Genomic DNA, 21,558 nt, shown 5'->3' with positions numbered 1-21,558 from the left:
CAGTGATGTCAGCACCACAGTAGTGACCCCACAGACCAGTGATGTCAGCACCACAGTAGTGACCCCACAGACCAGTAATGTCAGCACCACAGTAGTGACCCCACAGACCAGTAATGTCATCACCACAGTAGTTACCCCACAGACCAGTGATGTCAGCACCACAGTAGTTACCCCACAGACCAGTAATGTCATCACCACAGTAGTTACCCCACAGACCAGTGATGTCATCACCACAGTAGTGACCCCACAGACCAGTAATGTCATCACCACAGTAGTGACCCCACAGACCAGTAATGTCATCACCACAGTAGTGACCCCACAGACCAGTAATGTCATACCACAGTAGTGACCCCACAGACCAGTGATGTCAGCACCACAGTAGTTACCCCACACACCAGTAATGTCATTACCACAGTAGTGACCCCACAGACCAGTAATGTCAGCACCACAGTAGTGACCCCACAGACCAGTGATGTCAGCACCAAAGTAGTGACCCCACAGACCAGTAATGTCATCACCACAGTAGTGACCCCACAGACCAGTGATGTCAGCACCACAGTAGTTACCCCACAGACCGAGTAATGTCATTACCACAGTAGTGACCCCACAGACCAGTAATGTCAGCACCACAGTAGTGACCCCACAGACCAGTGATGTCAGCACCACAGTAGTGACCTCACAGACCAGTAATGTCATCACCACAGTAGAGACCCCACAGACAGTAAAGTAGCACAAAGTAGTGACCCCCACAGACCAGTGATGTCAGCACCACAGTAGTGACCTCACAGACCCGTGATGTCAGCACCACAGTAAGTGACCCCACAGACCAGTGATGTCAGCACCACAGTAGTGACCTCACAGACCAGTAATGTCATTACCACAGTAGTGACCCCACAGACCAGTGATGTCAGCACCACAGTAGTGACCTACAGACCAGTGATGTCAGCACCACAGTAGTTACCCCACACACCAGTATGTCATCACCACAGTAGTGACCCCACAGACCAGTGATGTCAGCACCACAGTAGTGACCTCACAGACCAGTAATGTCATTACCACAGTAGTGACCCCACAGACCAGTGATGTCAGCACCACAGTAGTGACCCCACAGACCAGTGATGTCAGCACCACAGTAGTGACCCCACAGACCAGTGATGTCAGCACCACAGTAGTTACCCCACACACCAGTAATGTCATCACCACAGTAGTGACCCCACAGACCAGTGATGTCAGCACCACAGTAGTGACCTCACAGACCAGTAATGTCATTACCACAGTAGTGACCCCACAGACCAGTGATGTCAGCACCACAGTAGTGACCTCACAGACCAGTAATGTCATTACCACAGTAGTGACCCCACAGACCAGTGATGTCAGCACCACAGTAGTGACCCCACAGACCAGTGATGTCAGCACCACAGTAGTGACCCCACAGACCAGTGATGTCAGCACCACAGTAGTGACCTCACAGACCAGTAATGTCATTACCACAGTAGTGACCCCACAGACCAGTGATGTCAGCACCACAGTAGGACCCCACAGACCAGTGATGTCAGCACCACAGTAGTTACCCCACACACCAGTAATGTCATCACCACAGTAGTGACCCCACAGACCAGTGATGTCAGCACCACAGTAGTGACCTCACAGACCAGTAATGTCATTACCACAGTAGTGACCCCACAGACCAGTGATGTCAGCACCACAGTAGTGACCCCACAGACCAGTGATGTCATTACCACAGTAGTGACCCCACAGACCAGTGATGTCAGCACCACAGTAGTTACCCCACACACCAGTAATGTCATCACCACAGTAGTGACCCCACAGACCAGTGATGTCAGCACCACAGTAGTGACCTCACAGACCAGTAATGTCATTACCACAGTAGTGACCCCACAGACCAGTGATGTCAGCACCACAGTAGTGACCTCACAGACCAGTAATGTCATTACCACAGTAGTGACCCCACAGACCAGTGATGTCAGCACCACAGTAGTGACCCCACAGACCAGTGATGTCAGCACCACAGTAGTGACCCCACAGACCAGTGATGTCAGCACCACAGTAGTGACCTCACAGACCAGTAATGTCATTACCACAGTAGTGACCCCACAGACCAGTGATGTCAGCACCACAGTAGTGACCCCACAGACCAGTGATGTCAGCACCACAGTAGTTACCCCACACACCAGTAATGTCATCACCACAGTAGTGACCCCACAGACCAGTGATGTCAGCACCACAGTAGTGACCTCACAGACCAGTAATGTCATTACCACAGTAGTGACCCCACAGACCAGTGATGTCAGCACCAAAGTAGTGACCCCACAGACCAGTGATGTCAGCACCACAGTAGTGACCCCACAGACCAGTAATGTCAGCACCACAGTAGTTACCCCACACACCAGTGATGTCATCACCACAGTAGTGACCCCACAGACCAGTGATGTCAGCACCACAGTAGTGACCTCACAGACCAGTAATGTCATTACCACAGTAGTGACCCCACAGACCAGTGATGTCAGCACCACAGTAGTGACCCCACAGACCAGTGATGTCAGCACCACAGTAGTGACCCCACAGACCAGTGATGTCAGCACCACAGTAGTGACCTCACAGACCAGTAATGTCAGCACCACAGTAGTGACCCCACAGACCAGTGATGTCAGCACCACAGTAGTGACCTCACAGACCAGTAATGTCATCACCACAGTAGTGACCCCACAGACCAGTGATGTCAGCACCACAGTAGTGACCCCACAGACCAGTGATGTCAGCACCACAGTAGTGACCCCACAGACCAGTAATGTCATCACCACAGTAGTGACCCCACAAGACCAGTGATGTCATCACCACAGTAGTGACCCTCACAGACCAGTAATGTCATTACCCACAGTAGTGACCCCCACAGACCAGTAATGTCATCACCACAGTAGTGACCCCACAGCCGACCACAGTAGTGACCCCACAGACCAGATGTCAGCACCACAGTAGTGACCCCACAGACCAGTGATGTCAGCACCACAGTAGTTACCCCACACCACCAGTGATGTCATCACCACAGTAGTGACCCACAGACCAGTGATGTCAGCACCACAGTAGTGACCTCACAGACCAGTAATGTCATTACCACAGTAGTGACCCCACAGACCAGTGATGTCAGCACCACAGTAGTGACCTCACAGACCAGTGAATGTCAGTACCACAGTAGTGACCCACAAGACCAGTGATGTCAGCACCACAGTAGTGACCTCCACAGACCAGTAATGTCATCACCACAGTAGTGACCCCACAGACCAGTGATGTCAGCACCACAGTAGGGACTCCGCACACACCAGTAATGTCATCACCACAGTAGTGACCCCACAGACCAGTAATGTCAGCACCACAGTAGTGACCCCACAGACCAGTGATGTCAGCACCACAGTAGTTGACCCCACAGACCAGTAATGTTCATCACCACAGTAGTGACCCCACAGACCAGTGATTGTCAGCACCACAGTAGTGACCTCACAGACCAGTAATGTCAGCACCACAGTAGTGACCCCCACAGACCAGTGATGTCAGCACCACAGTAGTGACCCCACAGACCAGTAATGTCATCACCACAGTAGTGACCCCACAGACCAGTGATGTCAGCACCACAGTAGTGACCCCACAGACCAGTCATGTCATCACCACAGTAGTGACCCCACAGACCAGTGATGTCAGCACCACAGTAGTGACCCCACAGACCAGTAATGTCATCACCACAGTAGTGACCCCACAGACCAGTGATGTCAGCACCACAGTAGTGACCCCACAGACCAGTGATGTCAGCACCACAGTAGTGACCCCACAGACCAGTGAATGTCAGCACCACAGTAGTGACCCCACAGACCAGTGATGTCAGCACCACAGTAGTGACCTCACAGACCAGTGATGTCAGCACCACAGTAGTGACCCCACAGACCAGTGATGTCAGCACCACAGTAGTGACCCCACAGACCAGTGATGTCAGCACCACAGTAGTGACCCCACAGACCAGTAATGTCAGCACCACAGTAGTGACCCCACAGACCAGTGATGTCAGCACCACAGTAGTGACCCCACAGACCAGTGATGTCAGCACCACAGTAGTGACCCCACAGACCAGTGATGTCAGCACCACAGTAGTGACCTCACAGACCAGTAATGTCATTACCACAGTAGTGACCCCACAGACCAGTGATGTCAGCACCACAGTAGTGACCCCACAGACCAGTGATGTCAGCACCACAGTAGTGACCCCACAGACCAGTGATGTCAGCACCACAGTAGTGACCCCACAGACCAGTGATGTCAGCACCACAGTAGTGACCTCACAGACCAGTAATGTCATTACCACAGTAGTGACCCCACAGACCAGTGATGTCAGCACCACAGTAGTGACCCCACAGACCAGTGATGTCAGCACCACAGTAGTTACCCCACAGACCAGTAATGTCATCACCACAGTAGTGACCCACAGACCAGTGATGTCAGCACCACAGTAGTGACCTCACAGACCAGTAATGTCATTACCACAGTAGTGACCCCACAGACCAGTAATGTCAGCACCACAGTAGTGACCTCACAGACCAGTAATGTCATTACCACAGTAGTGACCCCACAGACCAGTGATGTCAGCACCACAGTAGTGACCTCACAGACCAGTAATGTCATTACCACAGTAGTGACCCCACAGACCAGTGATGTCAGCACCACAGTAGTGACCTCACAGACCAGTAATGTCATTACCACAGTAGTGACCCCACAGACCAGTGATGTCAGCACCACAGTAGTGACCTCACAGACCAGTGATGTCAGCACCACAGTAGTGACCCCACACACCAGTAATGTCAGCACCACAGTAGTGACCTCACAGACCAGTAATGTCATCACCACAGTAGTGACCCCACAGACCAGTAATGTCAGCACCACAGTAGTGACCCCACAGACCAGTAATGTCATCACCACAGTAGTGACCCCACAGACCAGTGATGTCAGCACCACAGTAGTGACCTCACAGACCAGTGATGTCAGCACCACAGTAGTGACCCCACAGACCAGTGATGTCAGCACCACAGTAGTGACCAGTGATGTCAGCACCACAGTAGTGACCTCACAGACCAGTAATGTCATCACCACAGTAGTGACCCCACAGACCAGTGATGTCAGCACCACAGTAGTGACCTCACAGACCAGTAATGTCATTACCACAGTAGTGACCCCACAGACCAGTGATGTCAGCACCACAGTAGTGACCTCATAGACCAGTGATGTCAGCACCACAGTAGTTACCCCACACACCAGTGATGTCAGCACCACAGTAGTGACCTCACAGACCAGTAATGTCATCACCACAGTAGTGACCCCACAGACCAGTAATGTCATCACCACAGTAGTGACCCCACAGACCAGTAATGTCATCACCACAGTAGTGACCCCACAGACTAGTGATGTCAGCACCAGAGTAGTGACCCCACAGACCAGTAATGTCATCACCACAGTAGTGACCCCACAGACTAGTGATGTCAGCACCAGAGTAGTGACCCCACAGACCAGTAATGTCATCACCACAGTAGTGACCCCACAGACCAGTAATGTCAGCACCACAGTAGTGACCCCACAGACCAGTGATGTCAGCACCACAGTAGTGACCCCACAGACCAGTAATGTCATCACCACAGTAGTGACCCCACAGACCAGTGATGTCAGCACCACAGTAGTGACCTCACAGACCAGTGATGTCAGCACCACAGTAGTGACCCCACAGACCAGTGATGTCAGCACCACAGTAGTGACCTCACAGACCAGTGATGTCAGCACCACAGTAGTGACCTCACAGACCAGTGATGTCATCACCACAGTAGTGACCTCACAGACCAGTGATGTCAGCACCACAGTAGTGACCCCACAGACCAGTGATGTCAGCACCACAGTAGTGACCCCACAGACCAGTAATGTCATCACCACAGTAGTGACCTCACAGACCAGTGATGTCAGCACCACAGTAGTGACCCCACAGACCAGTGATGTCAGCACCACAGTAGTGACCCCACAGACCAGTAATGTCATCACCACAGTAGTGACCTCACAGACCAGTGATGTCAGCACCACAGTAGTGACCCCACAGACCAGTAATGTCAGCACCACAGTAGTGACCTCACAGACCAGTGATGTCAGCACCACAGTAGTGACCCCACAGACCAGTAATGTCATATAGCTGAGACGCAGCTTTATGACCCTTGTCTCCTCTACCCCCTGAGACGCAGCTTTATGACCCTTGTCTTCCCCTACCCCCTGAGACGCAGCTTTATGACCCTTGTCTTCCCCTACCCCCTGAGACGCAGCTATATGACCCTCGTCTCCCCTACCCCCTGAAACGCAGCTATATGACCCTCGCCTCCCCCTAACCCCACCCCCTGAGACGCAGCTATATGACCCTCGTCTCCCCCTAACCCCTGAGACGCAACTTTATGACCCTCGTCTCCCCCACCCCCTGAGACGCAACTTTATGACCCTCGCCTCCCCTACCCCCTGAGACGCAGCTATATATGCCCCCTCGCCTTCCTCCACCCCCTGAGACGCAGCTATATGACCCTCGCCTCCCTCTACCCCCTGAGACGCAGCTATATATGCCCCCTCGCCTTCCTCCACCCCCTGAGACGCAGCTATATATGCCCCCTCGCCTTCCTCCACCCCCTGAGACGCAGCTATATATGCCCCCTCGCCTTCCTCCACCCCCTGAGACGCAGCTATATATGCCCCCTCGCCTCCCTCTACCCCCTGAGACGCAGCTATATATGCCCCCTCGCCTTCCTCCACCCCCTGAGACGCAGCTATATATGCCCCCTCGCCTTCCTCCACCCCCTGAGACGCAGCTATATATGCCCCCTCGCCTTCCTCCACCCCCTGAGACGCAGCTATATATGCCCCCTCGCCTTCCTCCACCCCCTGAGACGCAGCTATATATGCCCCCTCGCCTTCCTCCACCCCCTGAGACGCAGCTATATATGCCCCCTCGCCTTCCTCCACCCCCTGAGACGCAGCCTTCACTAGCACAAATCCCTGCTGGTATTTTCATAAGGTTTCTGGGATTAACCCCCTCCCCCCTGCTGTAATCCCCCCCCTATCCATTAAAATCCCTCCCTATCATCCCCTTTAATGACGATTTCCCCCCAAAGTCATCATGCTGGTTATAACTCCAAGTTATTACCACGGAAATAACTTATTACCAAAATCATACATAAAAAATTATTTTTGCTAATGTCTAAATTTCTCTGAAATTTATTTTATTTTTTTTCAAAATATGTCTAAATTCCATCAGGTAATTGTTTTCTGTGCATATCTGAATTTCCCTAACAACTCAAGACTACAACTCTTGACTGGTCTACAACACTCCTTGATCACAACCCTCAACTACAACTGTGTGCTCTCTACAACATAACTAAGATTAAAGGAAATTCTCTTTCGTACTATAAAGGTGCTATCATTTCTCTCACAACCCCTGATTATAACATTATTCCTACAACCCCTGATTATAACTCTTCCTACAACCCCAGATTATAACTCTTCCTACAACCCCTGATTATAACTCTTCCTACAACCCCTGATTATAACTCTTCCTACAACCCCAGATTATAACTCTTCCTACAACCCCTGATTATAACTCTTCCTACAACCCCAGATTATAACTCTTCCTACAACCCCTGATTATAACTCTTCCTACAACCCCAGATTATAACTCTTCCTACAACCCCTGATTATAACTCTTCCTACAACCCCTGATTATAACTCTTCCTACAACCCCAGATTATAACTCTTCCTACAACCCCTGATTATAACTCTTCCTACAACCCCTGATTATAACTCTTCCTACAACCCCAGATTATAACTCTTCCTACAACCCCTGATTATAACTCTTCCTACAACCCCAGATTATAACTCTTCCTACAACCCCTGATTATAACTCTTCCTACAACCCCAGATTATAACTCTTCCTACAACCCCTGATTATAACTCTTCCTACAACCCCTGATTATAACTCTTCCTACAACCCCAGATTATAACTCTTCCTACAACCCCTGATTATAACTCTTCCTACAACCCCAGATTATAATTCTTCCTACAACCCCAGATTATAACTCTTCCTACAACCCCTGATTATAACTCTTCCTACAACCCCAGATTATAACTCTTCCTACAACCCCTGATTATAACTCTTCCTACAACCCCAGATTATAACTCTTCCTACAACCCCTGATTATAACTCTTCCTACAACCCCAGATTATAACTCTTCCTACAACCCCTGATTATAACACTATCTACAACTCCTGATTATAATAAATCGGTCTCTCACAACCACCTCGTAAAGTACCGGAACTCATTATAACCTTTCCGCGCTTTGGGGTACCAGTCCGGCACACGTGCCCTCCGCTAAGGGCCTGACCCTAACTCACCTGCTGACCTGGAATGGTGAGCGTGACCCCAGGGGCGTGGCGACGGTCAGTAACAACCATGGGCGTCAGCAATTCCGGCGGGGCCTGAAAGCAGAGGACAAAAAAAATGGCCGACTTCTCCATATGTATACATACATACAGCGTACTTACATATATATATATATATAAATGTGACCTTGTCCTTATTCCTGACCTACTGTAGCCCCCTTGCCCCAGGTGTAGGGCAGGGGAGGAAAGCGAGTACCCACAAGTGGGTTTCCGATAGAGAACGGGAAATCAGGTGTCCGCTTGGCAAGGGTGAACTTCCGTTTTCTTCTTTTTTTTTTCAAATACTTTTTCTCCTGGTTATAAATACAGGGATGTATGGACCCCTTATGAACCGAGGTTAATCACCATTTTTTTCTTAAAAGTAATCAGGAAACATTTATGAAATAAGAGCAGAAACGATTAATATTAACTATATAATATTGTCGTATAACAATATTAATCATTTTTCAACCGAAAATTTGGTCTCATTTATTTTCATAAATTAAAATGACAGTAGTTTAATCTGCAATATTATCAAAATATCAAAAGGTCATAATATATATTTTTTTTCGGTTTGATTAGTGCAGGGGCGAGGCATTCATTCCCGCCAAATATATTAATCACATTCCTGTACAATGTTGACTATTTTCGCTGTTTAATCGGTCTTTGCGCATATCAGTGGCCTTAAATATTCATGTAACTCTTCCTAAATATCACGAAATATTAAAATTTCATTCTGGTTCATAGAAAAAAAACATATGTTTATGAAAAATCGGAATAAAACAGTAAATAAAGTAACGCATTTTTTTTTTTGGAGCGTCATGTTTACATGGTGTCGGTGACGTCATCGACAAAGGTTACTACGTCATATCAGCGACATCGACGCTCGTTCGTTAACGAATGTCGCCTGGAGGGACAGCCATGAGGGAAGATCGTCATGTGATTATTAATATTAAATTCTAGGCCCTCAAGGTCTCTGGTTAGGGCTTCTGTCACACATTTTCTTCCTAATTAAGAGGAGTCGTCTGCGTCCGCCCCACTATGCCATATGTATTTATTAATCTGTTACTCACCTATTTTCTCCAACCTCCGCTAATTGCTTATATTAACAATGATGGTTTTAATTGTCTCCGAAAACACGAATGAGGTGACATTTACTTCCGTTGCCAAACACATTAGCGAACATAAATCACCATTTATCTCCACTCCCACCCCGGCCAAAGAATAATTTTAACCTAGCGCCCGCTGACTTTCGGCCTCTCATACGACCGTTACCCTGCATGTCAATATTAAACATAATTATGACCCGCTACAAGCGAGAATAAAAATAAAAGATGATCACACTTCCTGTTTTGCTAACTGGGCATCGTCAAGCCAGAAATAACTTCTCGTGGTGCATATCTTCACAAAAATAAACTTTCTCGGGTAAATCAAGAGATAAAATTTTGCCCCCATGAGCAGTCTTGCCAACTCCTCCGATTTGAGGAGAAATACTTCAAGCTGCTTCTGTCATTTAATGGAATATTTGTTGGACATAGTGAAGTGCATTAAGACTTACATGTCATTTGAATAAAAGTAAAACGTCGCCTGAATATTATATATCGTATCATTAGTCAAAGTTTCATTACAGGTTGTTAGAGAGATATGTGTGTTGTGTTGGTACTAGTAACTTTAGTAAACAGACATTTGTATATATATATTTCTTTCTTTCAAACTATTCGCCATTTCTCGCGTTCGCGAGGTAGCGTTAAGAACAGAGAACTGGGCCTTTGAGGGAATATCCTCACCTGGCCCCCTTCTCTGTTACCTCTTTTGAAAAAAAAAAAAAAAAAATATATATATATATATTTATATATATATATATATATATATATATATATATATATATATATATATATATATATATATATATATATATATATATATATACATCAGCTTTAACTCAAGACTGGAGAAATATGTGACTGCTGGAAACATGACACAGAGACATATGTCACGTATGACAGTCATACGTGACCAACCTCTACAAAATATAGTTAGGCAGGTGTGTGTGTGTGTGTGTGTGTGTGTGTAGACGTACCTTGCTACCCTCGAGGTACCACTGTAGCCTGGGCTGGTGTGGCAGGAGGAAGGACTGACGTGGTTGGCATCCGATCTTGATCAGGTCGCTGGGCTCGTAGATCTCCCTTGCCCCCATCAGCAGGGGCGCCATCAGGGGCTCCTCTGTGGGCAAGGCACAGGACACTTGTCACCCGGTCATAGCTGAAGTTATGGGTGGAGCCACCTGCTGAAGTTATAGGTGTAGCCAATTGCTGAAGTTATGGGTGTAGCCACATTCTGAAGTTATGGTTGTAGTCACGTGCTGAAGTTATGAGTGTAGCCACATGCTGAAGTTATGGGTGTAGTCACGTGCTGAAGTTATGGGTGTAGCCACATGCTGAAGTTATGGGTGTAGCCACATGCTGAAGTTATGGGTGGAGCCACATGCTGAAGTTATGGGTGTAGGCAATTGCTGAAGTTATGGGTAGAGCCACATGCTGAAGTTATGGGTGTAGCCACATGCTGAAGTTATGGGTGTAGCCACATGCTGAAGTTATGGGTGTAGCCACATGCTGAAGTTATGGGTGTAGTCACGTGCTGAAGTTATGAGTGTAGCCACATGCTGAAGTTATGGGTGTAGTCACGTGCTGAAGTTAAGGGTGTAGCCACATGCTGAAGTTATGGGTGTAGTCACATGCTGAAGTTATGGGTGGAGCCACATGCTGAAGTTATGGGTGTAGCCAATTGCTGAAGTTATGGGTGTAGCCACATGCTGAAGTTATGGGTGTAGCCACATGCTGAAGTTATGGGTGTAGCCACATGCTGAAGTTATGGGTAGAGCCACATGCTGAAGTTATGGGTGTAGCCACCTGCTGAAGTTATGGGTGTAGCCACATGCTGAAGTTATGGGTAGAGCCACATGCTGAAGTTATGGGTGCAGCCACCTGCTGAAGTTATGGGTGGAGCCACATGCTGAAGTTATGGGTGTAGCCAATTGCTGAAGTTATGGGTGGAGCCACATGCTGAAGTTATTGGTGTAGCCACATGCTGAAGTTATGGGTGTAGTCACGTGCTGAAGTTATGAGTGTAGCCACATGCTGAAGTTATGGGTGTAGTCACGAGCTGGTTATGGGTGTAGCCACGTGCTGAAATTATGGGTGTAGCCACGTGCTGAAATTATGGGTGTAGTCACATGCTAAAGTTATGGTTGTAGCCACATGCTGAAGTTGTGGGTGGAGCCACTTGCTGAAGTTATGGGTATAGCCAATTGGTGGAGTTATAGGTGGACCCACTTGCTGAAGTTATGGGTGTAACCACATGCTGAAGTTATGGGTGTGGGTGTAGCCGTGCTGAAGTTAAGGGTGTAGCAACATGCTGAAGTTATGGAAGCAGCCACCTGCTGAAGTTATGGGTGGAGCCACCTGAAGCAATGGATATAGCCACATGCTTTAGTTATGAGTGGGTGTAGCCACGTGCTGAAGTTAAGGGTGTAGTAATATGCTGAAGTTATGGGTGCAGCCACGTGCTGAATTTATGGGTGTAGCCACATTCTGAAGTAATGAGGGTAGCCACATGCTGAAGTTATGTATGTGGGTGTAGCCACGTAATGAAGTTACGGGTGTAGCAACATGCTGAAGTTATGGGTGCACCCACATGCTGAATTTATGGGTGTAGCCACATTCTGAAGTTATGGGTGTAGCCACGAGCTGAAGTTATGGGTGTAGCCACGTGCTGAAGTTGTGGGTGTAGCCACGTGCTGAAGTTATGGGGTAGTTGCCAAGTGCCGGAAGTTATAAGGAGTAGCAAACATGATGGTTATGGGTGTAGCCACATGTGAATTTAAGGTGATAGCAATTTCTGCAGTAATGGGTGTCGCTACAGCTGGTTTATGGCTGTGAATGCTGCTTTATGGGTGTATCCAATTTGAAAGTTAAGGGTGTAGCCCATGTGAAGTTATGGGTGTCGCAACTGCTGCAAGTATGGGTGTAGCAGGTGTGAAGTTATGGTATAGCCAATTCGCTGACGTTATAAGTGAGCCAGGTGCATGAAGACATGGGTTAGCCAATTGCTGAAGGTTATGGGTTGTAGCCATGTGTGAAGTATGGTATAGCAATGCTGAAGGTTATGGAGGTGTACCACGTGCTGAAGTAATGGGTGTAGGTGCATTCACATGATGAAAGTTATAGGGATGGGTGTAGCCACCTGCTGAAGTTATAAGTAAATTATGTATTCAAGTAAGCAATAAACACCCCCCCCCCGGCAAGTCTAAGATAACTGAATGCCATTAATTATCAAGTGTCTTCCTCGCCCCACTTCCTCAGTCGTCAGATCTTCCTCGCCCCACTTCCTCAGTCGTCAGATCTTCCTCGTCCCACTTCCTCAGTCGTCCGATCTTCCTCGCCCCACTTCCTCAGTCGTCAGATCTTCCTCGCCCCACTTCCTCAGTCGTCAGATCTTCCTCGTCCCACTTCCTCAGTCGTCAGATCTTCCTCGCCCCACTTCCTCAGTCGTCAGATCTTCCTCGCCCCACTTCCTCAGTCGTCCGATCTTCCTCGTCCCACTTCCTCAGTCGTCAGATCTTCCTCGCCCCACTTCCTCAGTCGTCCGATCTTCCTCGTCCCACTTCCTCAGTCGTCCGATCTTCCTCGTCCCACTTCCTCAGTCGTCAGATCTTCCTCGCCCCACTTCCTCAGTCGTCAGATCTTCCTCGTCCCACTTCCTCAGTCGTCAGATCTTCCTCGCCCCACTTCCTCAGTCGTCAGATCTTCCTCGTCCCACTTCCTCAGTCGTCAGATCTTCCTCGCCCCACTTCCTCAGTCGTCAGATCTTCCTCGTCCCACTTCCTCAGTCGTCAGATCTTCCTCGCCCCACTTCCTCAGTCGTCAGATCTTCCTCGTCCCACTTCCTCAGTCGTCAGATCTTCCTCGTCCCACTTCCTCAGTCGTCAGATCTTCCTCGCCCCACTTCCTCAGTCGTCCGATCTTCCTCGTCCCACTTCCTCAGTCGTCCGATCTTCCTCGTCCCACTTCCTCAGTCGTCAGATCTTCCTCGTCCCACTTCCTCAGTCGTCAGATCTTCCTCGTCCCACTTCCTCAGTCGTCAGATCTTCCTCGTCCCACTTCCTCAGTCGTCCGATCTTCCTCGTCCCACTTCCTCAGTCGTCAGATCTTCCTCGTCCCACTTCCTCAGTCGTCAGATCTTCCTCGTCCCACTTCCTCAGTCGTCAGATCTTCCTCGTCCCACTTCCTCAGTCGTCAGATCTTCCTCGTCCCACTTCCTCAGTCGTCAGATCTTCCTCGCCCCCACTTCCTCAGTCGTCAGATCTTCCTCGTCCCACTTCCTCAGTCGTCAGATCTTCCTCGCCCCACTTCCTCAGTCGTCCGATCTTCCTCGTCCCACTTCCTCAGTCGTCCGATCTTCCTCGCCCCACTTCCTCAGTCGTCAGATCTTCCTCGCCCCACTTCCTCAGTCGTCAGATCTTCCTCGTCCCACTTCCTCAGTCGTCAGATCTTCCTCGCCCCACTTCCTCAATCGTCAGATCTTCCTCGTCCCACTTCCTCAGTCGTCCGATCTTCCTCGCCCCACTTCCTCAATCGTCCGATCTTCCTCGTCCCACTTCCTCAGTCGTCCGATCTTCCTCGTCCCACTTCCTCAGTCGTCAGATCTTCCTCGTCCCACTTCCTCAGTCGTCAGATCTTCCTCGTCCCACTTCCTCAGTCGTCCGATCTTCCTCGTCCCACTTCCTCAGTCGTCCGATCTTCCTCGTCCCACTTCCTCAGTCGTCAGATCTTCCTCGTCCCACTTCCTCAGTCGTCAGATCTTCCTCGCCCCACTTCCTCAGTCGTCCGATCTTCCTCGTCCCACTTCCTCAGTCGTCCGATCTTCCTCGTCCCACTTCCTCAGTCGTCAGATCTTCCTCGTCCCACTTCCTCAGTCGTCAGATCTTCCTCGCCCCACTTCCTCAGTCGTCAGATCTTCCTCGTCCCACTTCCTCAGTCGTCCGATCTTCCTCGTCCCACTTCCTCAGTCGTCAGATCTTCCTCGCCCCACTTCCTCAGTCGTCCGATCTTCCTCGTCCCACTTCCTCTGTCGTAAGATCTTCCTCGCCCCACTTCCTCAGTCGTCAGATCTTCCTCGCCCCACTTCCTCAGTCGTCCGATCTTCCTCGTCCCACTTCCTCAGTCGTCAGATCTTCCTCGCCCCACTTCCTCAGTCGTCCGATCTTCCTCGTCCCACTTCCTCAGTCGTCCGATCTTCCTCGTCCCACTTCCTCAGTCGTCCGATCTTCCTCGTCCCACTTCCTCTGTCGTAAGATCTTCCTCCTCCACCATCGCCACCAATGAATGTCACCAACACCACCATAAAACCCTCCCCCACACCAACACACCATCAAGAATAAATTCAACCAGTAATTTATTCTACCCTTCCCCCTTCTCTCTCTCTCTCTCTCTCTCTCTCTCTCTCTCTCTCTCTCTCTCTCTCTCTCTCTATATATATATATATATATATATATATATATATATATATATATATATATATATATATATATATATTCCTATGAGTCCACGGGGGAAAATGGAACACGAAAAGTTCCCATGTGCACTTTCGTGTAATAATCACATCATCAGGGGAGACAATTTATTCCGGCAGTTTATCATGTCCAAGCAAAGGTTTTCCCTCAGCTTGTGGGCTGAGGTGAAGGTGGTGGCGGTCGGATATTTATAAAGGTGTTTTAACTACATGGCTGCTGATCAGCTAAAGCTGGTGGCCATCTCCCAGCTAAGCTTCAAATCTGGCCCGTGAACAGTACCAGCCCAAAAAAAATTGTTTACTAAATTGGCTCTGGTTTCCTCGAGTGTAGTTAACCTGCAACGTGCCAATATATATATATATATATATATATATATATATATATATATATATATATATATATATATATATATATATATATATATATATATATATATAAACACTTACCAAATTCCGTGGGTATGAGTGGCGCCATGTTGGCTGGGGTCTGACACACACACGTGTTAAACATCCCGCCTTACCACACGTGTGTGGGGGTTGCCAACTGCATAACCGCTTCCCTTTTTCTATGAGTTTTTTTTCTCCATTTTTTTTTTTTTTTCGTAGTTGCGTTCACGGCATGACCCGCTCTCTCGTCTGCCTACGCTTGGCGTATTTAGATGAACGAGCCACGTATCTACGCTACGATATGGACGCTAGTATTCCCAAACTTCTGATTTCAGGTCAAAAAAAAACTTCAATGCAGGAACCATTAACGCTATACAACTTCCATACAACACAACGGCGTTAATATAAACGATTCGAATCGTCTTATGGACAGTTTTAGCGTTTATTAACTTAACTGACTCTTCCAAGACCAGATCCAGTCAATAAATGGTCAAACACACACACACACACACACACACACACACACACACACACACATATATATATATATATATATATATATATATATATATATATATATATATATATATATATATTCCCTCAAAGGCCCAGTCCTCTGTTCTTAGCGCTACCTCGCTAACGCGGGAAATGGCGAATATTTTGAAAGAAAAGAATATATATATATATATATATATATATATATATATATATAGATAGATAGATAGATAGATAGATAGACAGATAGATAGATAGAAAGATAGATAGATAGATAGATGGATAGATAGAGATATATAAAGACTGGGAGTCTATTTCAGGAAGGAGGGAAGAAATATAACTCGCGAACAGAAATAGATTAATTAACTGCCTTGACTTTCCGACCCCCAGGTTATAAGTGGATCATAAATTACAATTTATGATCGCGTGTCCATCTTACTGATGGTCCAGCCATCTGTCATGTCAAGCGTTCAACTCATACCCTCTCAGCATACCTTAAATATATAAATATATATATATATATACCAGCGTGAAGAGGAATATATATCCCTCTCCCCCCCCCGCGCCCTCTCTCTGTACCCTCCACGCCCTAATATTTAAACGATCTTCGGGAAAGACTTTTTTCAAACCCCAGGTGACGGAGGGAGTGAATGTGATGATGGTCGTTGGCTCAAGCGTTCGTTGATGTGGTGGTCCTCACGTGAGCTGAGGCCTTGGTCGCTGCGATTGGTTCACACCTCAACGGGGAGGTGGTGACGTAAGCACCAATACTAGTCAGTGATTGGTTGTTTTGTTTTCAATCTACGTCATCATGTAGCGAGAGCTGCTACACTGTGATTGGTTCATGGTCTATAAAGGTATCGATGACGAAAAACACACCCTCGATTATGATTGGTCGACGACGGTGACGTCACATATGGATGACCAATAATTAGTGAATCTGTAGCGATGGTGACGTACAGTGACGAAGGGAAATATTAATAATAGACGCCACTCCGTAAATGTGGCGTTGGGGGTGTTGAGGCTGAGCTAATTTTAGCTTAGAACTAATCAGGCGATAATAATATGTTGACGAAAATATCTCCCGAGTCTGTGACGTTGATAACACGACTGATAATTGGTCGTCTGACGATGACGTAGCAAAGGATGTCCTGATTGGTCGGTTTTGTTATTACAGTACATGGAGGGGGGTAAGATGACAGCCTGATTGGCTGAGCTATTAACCCGATCTGCTCCATTTACAGAGTGATGCGTTCTGATTGGCTGAGCAAGGCCGATTTTTTTCAGTGACTCACGGTGATTGGTCAATCGATTTCAAATGCTCCTCTGACAGTAAGTCATGTTGTGATTGGCCGTGCCATGACCTACTTACTTAATGGGGTTAATGGGATGAGTTGGATGACTTACAACCTGCTCCCCTGCGTGTCTGGGTTGTGATTGGTAGTACGGATTAGGTTGTTCTGATTGGTAATACGGATTAGGCTATTCTGATTGGTAATACGGATTGGGCTGTTCTGATTGGTATTAGGACTGAAGTTTCAGAGAAGTTACAGACTGCGATTCGCTAATCCTGAAAGTTACAAGTGTAATGAGTCACTGTGATTGGCTGAGCACCGCCTGGAGTTATTCTACGTCAGCAATGACGTAATTGGTGTGATTAGAGATATGGTGATTGCCTGGAGTAACAAAGCGTGCTGTGATTGGCCTAGAGGACCTTCCTACGGCTGTGGCGCATTGTGATTGGCCTAAACTGCCTTTATAGGCAACGGCGCGATATGATTGGCTAAAACCTCAAAACGAGACATACCACACTGTGATTGGATGGACCACGTGCTCAACAGGTCAATGACTTGTTGTGAGTGGTTGGACGTCGCAAGAGTTGCCAAATGTGAAGGTATGCGACAACTACACTGCGTGGCTTGTTGCGATTGGCTGAACGCCGTCTGAGTTGCCAAAGAGCCATATGTTACGAATATTCTAAGTGTGTGTGACTTGTTGTGATTGGTAGGGTGTCGCCTGAGCTTCTAAAGGTGAAGGTATGTGACAATTAATTTGTATATAACTCGCTGTTATTGGCTGAGCATCGCCCGAGCTGCCAAAGGTGAAGGGCTGTGATTGGTTGGGTGTCGCCTGAATTGACACGGATGAAGGTATGTGGCAACTGTTTGTCTATGGCTCGCTGTGATTGGCCGGCCTTCGCGTGAGTTGCCAGAGGTGACGGGACGCGATAACTGGGATCATGTGTCAGGGTTATGAAAATTATTACCGCATCCCACAGTGAGGAGACGCCCGTACTGCTCTCTCTCTCTCTCTCTCTCTCTCTCTCTCTCTCTCTCTCTCTCTCACACAACTTCGCGAAATTAAGAACCACAAAAAGCGTACTGCAAGCCTTCGGCAAGAACTGAATAAACATGATTACGCCAAATTAAGAACCTGTTAATGTAAGATTAAGCTAAGTGGTGTAGCGGGTCAGCGTTCCTGATCGTGACGCAATCACGGTGCCGCCCAGGGTTCGAACGATGAGGTTCGAACCCTTGGTTGCGGCAGTCGGTCCACAGTCATCCCAGCTGTTCATCCACCCACACCCCCTTCGGGATTGGTCGATAAAATGGGTACTTTGTTCAGGCTAAGAGAGAGAGAGAGAGAGAGAGAGACAACTTGACCACCACCGTTGATGGCAGTGTTGCCATGGCATGTTCAGGGCACCGTGCGACAACGTCACTAAGGAAACTTCTAATTACCAACTAATTAACGCGAATAATTAGAGAATCTGGTCCTAGCGAAAGGCGCTTGTCGCTCAAGAAAAATAAACTATAAAAGTAACACGTACTAGAAGTATTAATTTTTTTTCGAAGACATTAAGAATTCGAGAGAGATTAAAAGAAAAAGTATTGACTAAATATTTTTAACTGATTATTAATAATAGTAACCCATTTATAGACCAGTCATCAAAATTTATTACGAAAATATTACCATTAGCGAAAAATAATCATCTTAGTCACGAGTAAAACATAAGACCTTGACTGATGAGTTTGATATCAAGAGATTTAAATCTATCTTTTCGTGTCTGGTGCGGACAGACGAATCAGCAGCCATATCTGCCGCCGCCACCGCTGCTGCTGCATCACTCGTCCGCCAAGTTATATCCCCGCCTCCTCCTCGTTTGCTTCCCCGCCACCCTTGTAATCCCTCGCGGGACATGACCCTCGCACGATCCATTTGCCGAGTGGATTTATATCAAGGACTTGGTCCTCTATCCGCCAATAGGTGTCTCGAGGAGGATCGGATATTTTCAAGGTGTCGAGTCCAGTCGTCAGAGAGTAATAAACGCGACAACAATGTGGTTAGTTAAAGAACCTCGACGCGATCAAAACAAATGAGCATCACACAGTCCTTGAAACAAGAGAGCATCACAGGTTCTAATACCGTCTTTAATCCTCCGAACTTTTTTTTTTCAAGTTATTTATTCCAAATGAGTTTAAAAATAAATAACTAAAGATATGATTTGCATTTCTAAATGTGAAATACAAATTGTAATTTTAAGATTACTAATGAAACGTGAATCACAGAAATATGTGTTATATCTTGATATGTGTTGACAAAGTGATGCACATGAATCATGATAGAAATATAGTAAATATTGGAAAACAAATAAGTTATGAGAAAAGTAATTGAAATATTTAAAGCTACTATTAATAAAAGGAATATATATATATATATATATATATATATATATATATATATATATATATATATATATATATATATATATATACGGGAGCTGGGAGACAGTAATACTCACTCAGGACCGACATGTGAGCTGAGGACGCCCCGGTACGGGAGCTGGGAGACAGAAATACTCACTCAGGACCGATATGTGAGCTGAGGACGCCCCGGTACGGAAGCTGGGAGACAGTAATACTCACTCAGGACCGTCATGTGAGCTGAGGATGCCTTGGTACGAGAGCTGGGAGACAGTAATACTCACTCAGGACCGTCATGTGAGCTGAGGACGCCTCGGTACGGGAGCTGGGAGACAGTAATACTCACTCAGGACCGTCATGTGAGCTGAGGACGCCTCGGTACGGGAGCTGGGAGACAGTAATACTCACTCAGGACCGTCATGTGAGCTGAGGATGCCTTGGTACGAGAGCTGGGAGACAGTAATACTCACTCAGGACCGTCATGCGAGCTGAGGACGCCTCAGTACGGGAGCTGGGAGACAGTAATACTCACTCAGGACCGACATGTGAGCTGAGGACGCCCCGGTACGGGAGCTGGGAGACAGTAATACTCACTCAGGACCGTCATGTGAGCTGAGGACGCCTCGGTACGGGAGCTGGGAGACAGTAATACTCACTCAGGACCGACATGTGAGCTGAGGACGCCTCGGTACGGGAGCTGGGAGACAGTAATACTCACTCAGGACCGTCATGTGAGCTGAGGATGCCTTGGTACGAGAGCTGGGAGACAGTAATACTCACTCAGGACCGTCATGTGAGCTGAGGACGCCTCGGTACGGGAGCTGGGAGACAGTAATACTCACTCAGGACCGTCATGTGAGCTGAGGACGCCTCGGTACGGGAGCTGGGAGACAGTAATACTCACTCAGGACCGTCATGTGAGCTGAGGATGCCTTGGTACGAGAGCTGGGAGACAGTAATACTCACTCAGGACCGTCATGCGAGCTGAGGACGCCTCAGTACGGGAGCTGGGAGACAGTAATACTCACTCAGGACCGACATGTGAGCTGAGGACGCCCCGGTACGGGAGCTGGGAGACAGTAATACTCACTCAGGACCGTCATGTGAGCTGAGGACGCCTCGGTACGGGAGCTGGGAGACAGTAATACTCACTCAGGACCGACATGTGAGCTGAGGACGCCTCGGTACGGGAGCTGGGAGACAGTAATACTCACTCAGGACCGTCATGTGAGCTGAGGACGCCTCGGTACGGAAGCTAGGATGCTCAGCAATCACCTCACAGCGGTAGCGGCCGGAGGCTGAGACTGTCAGATGTGTGAGTGACAGCGTCACGCGATGGTCGTTACGGAAGAGCTCCTGTGACGGGGAGAGAGAGAGAGAGAGCTCAGTGAGAGAGAGAGAGAGAGAGAGAGAGAGAGAGAGAGAGAGAGAGAGAGAGAGAGAGCTCAGTGAGAGAGAGAGAGAGAGAGAGAGAGAGAGAGAGAGAGAGAGAGAGAGAGAGAGAGAGAGAGAGAGAGCTCAGTGAGAGAGAGAGAGAGAGAGAGAGAGAGAGAGAGAGAGAGAGAGAGAGAGAGAGAGAGAGAGAGAGAGAGAGCTCAGTGAGAGAGAGAGAGCTCAGTGAGAGAGAGAGAGAGAGAGAGAGAGAGAGAGAGAGAGAGAGAGAGAGAGAGAGAGAGAGAGAGAGCTCAGTGAGAGAGAGAGAGAGAGAGAGAGAGAGAGAGAGAGAGAGAGAGAGAGAGAGAGAGAGAGAGAGAGAGTCTCTCAGTGAGAGAGAGAGAGAGAGAGAGAGAGAGAGAGAGAGAGAGAGAGAGAGAGAGAGAGAGAGAGAGAGAGAGAGAGAGAGAGAGAGAGAGAGAGAGAGAGAGAGAGATCAGTGAGAGAGAGAGAGAGAGAGAGAGAGAGAGAGAGA

General features: G+C 47.8%; 1 protein-coding gene across 1 annotated transcript in view; it reads right to left on the bottom strand.

Moving 5' to 3' along the window:
• LOC139759288 (uncharacterized) overlaps positions 1-21,558 on the bottom strand; it is a 39,511-nt gene that overhangs the window by 4,062 nt on the left and 13,891 nt on the right. Inside the window, exons 3-5 of the mRNA XM_071681429.1 lie at positions 20,864-21,005; positions 10,574-10,716; positions 8,467-8,550 (exon numbers count right to left, since the gene is read on the bottom strand). Of these exons, the coding sequence (XP_071537530.1) occupies positions 8,467-8,550; positions 10,574-10,716; positions 20,864-21,005 (369 nt within the window). The remainder of the gene's footprint in view (positions 1-8,466; positions 8,551-10,573; positions 10,717-20,863; positions 21,006-21,558) is intronic.

The sequence above is a fragment of the Panulirus ornatus genome, chromosome 32 (genome assembly GCF_036320965.1).
Source record: "Panulirus ornatus isolate Po-2019 chromosome 32, ASM3632096v1, whole genome shotgun sequence".
In the NCBI taxonomy this organism is placed as follows: Eukaryota; Metazoa; Arthropoda; class Malacostraca; order Decapoda; family Palinuridae; genus Panulirus; species Panulirus ornatus.
The sequence above is the reverse complement of the archived record's forward strand: the minus strand, read 5'-3'. Positions and strand labels throughout refer to the sequence as shown.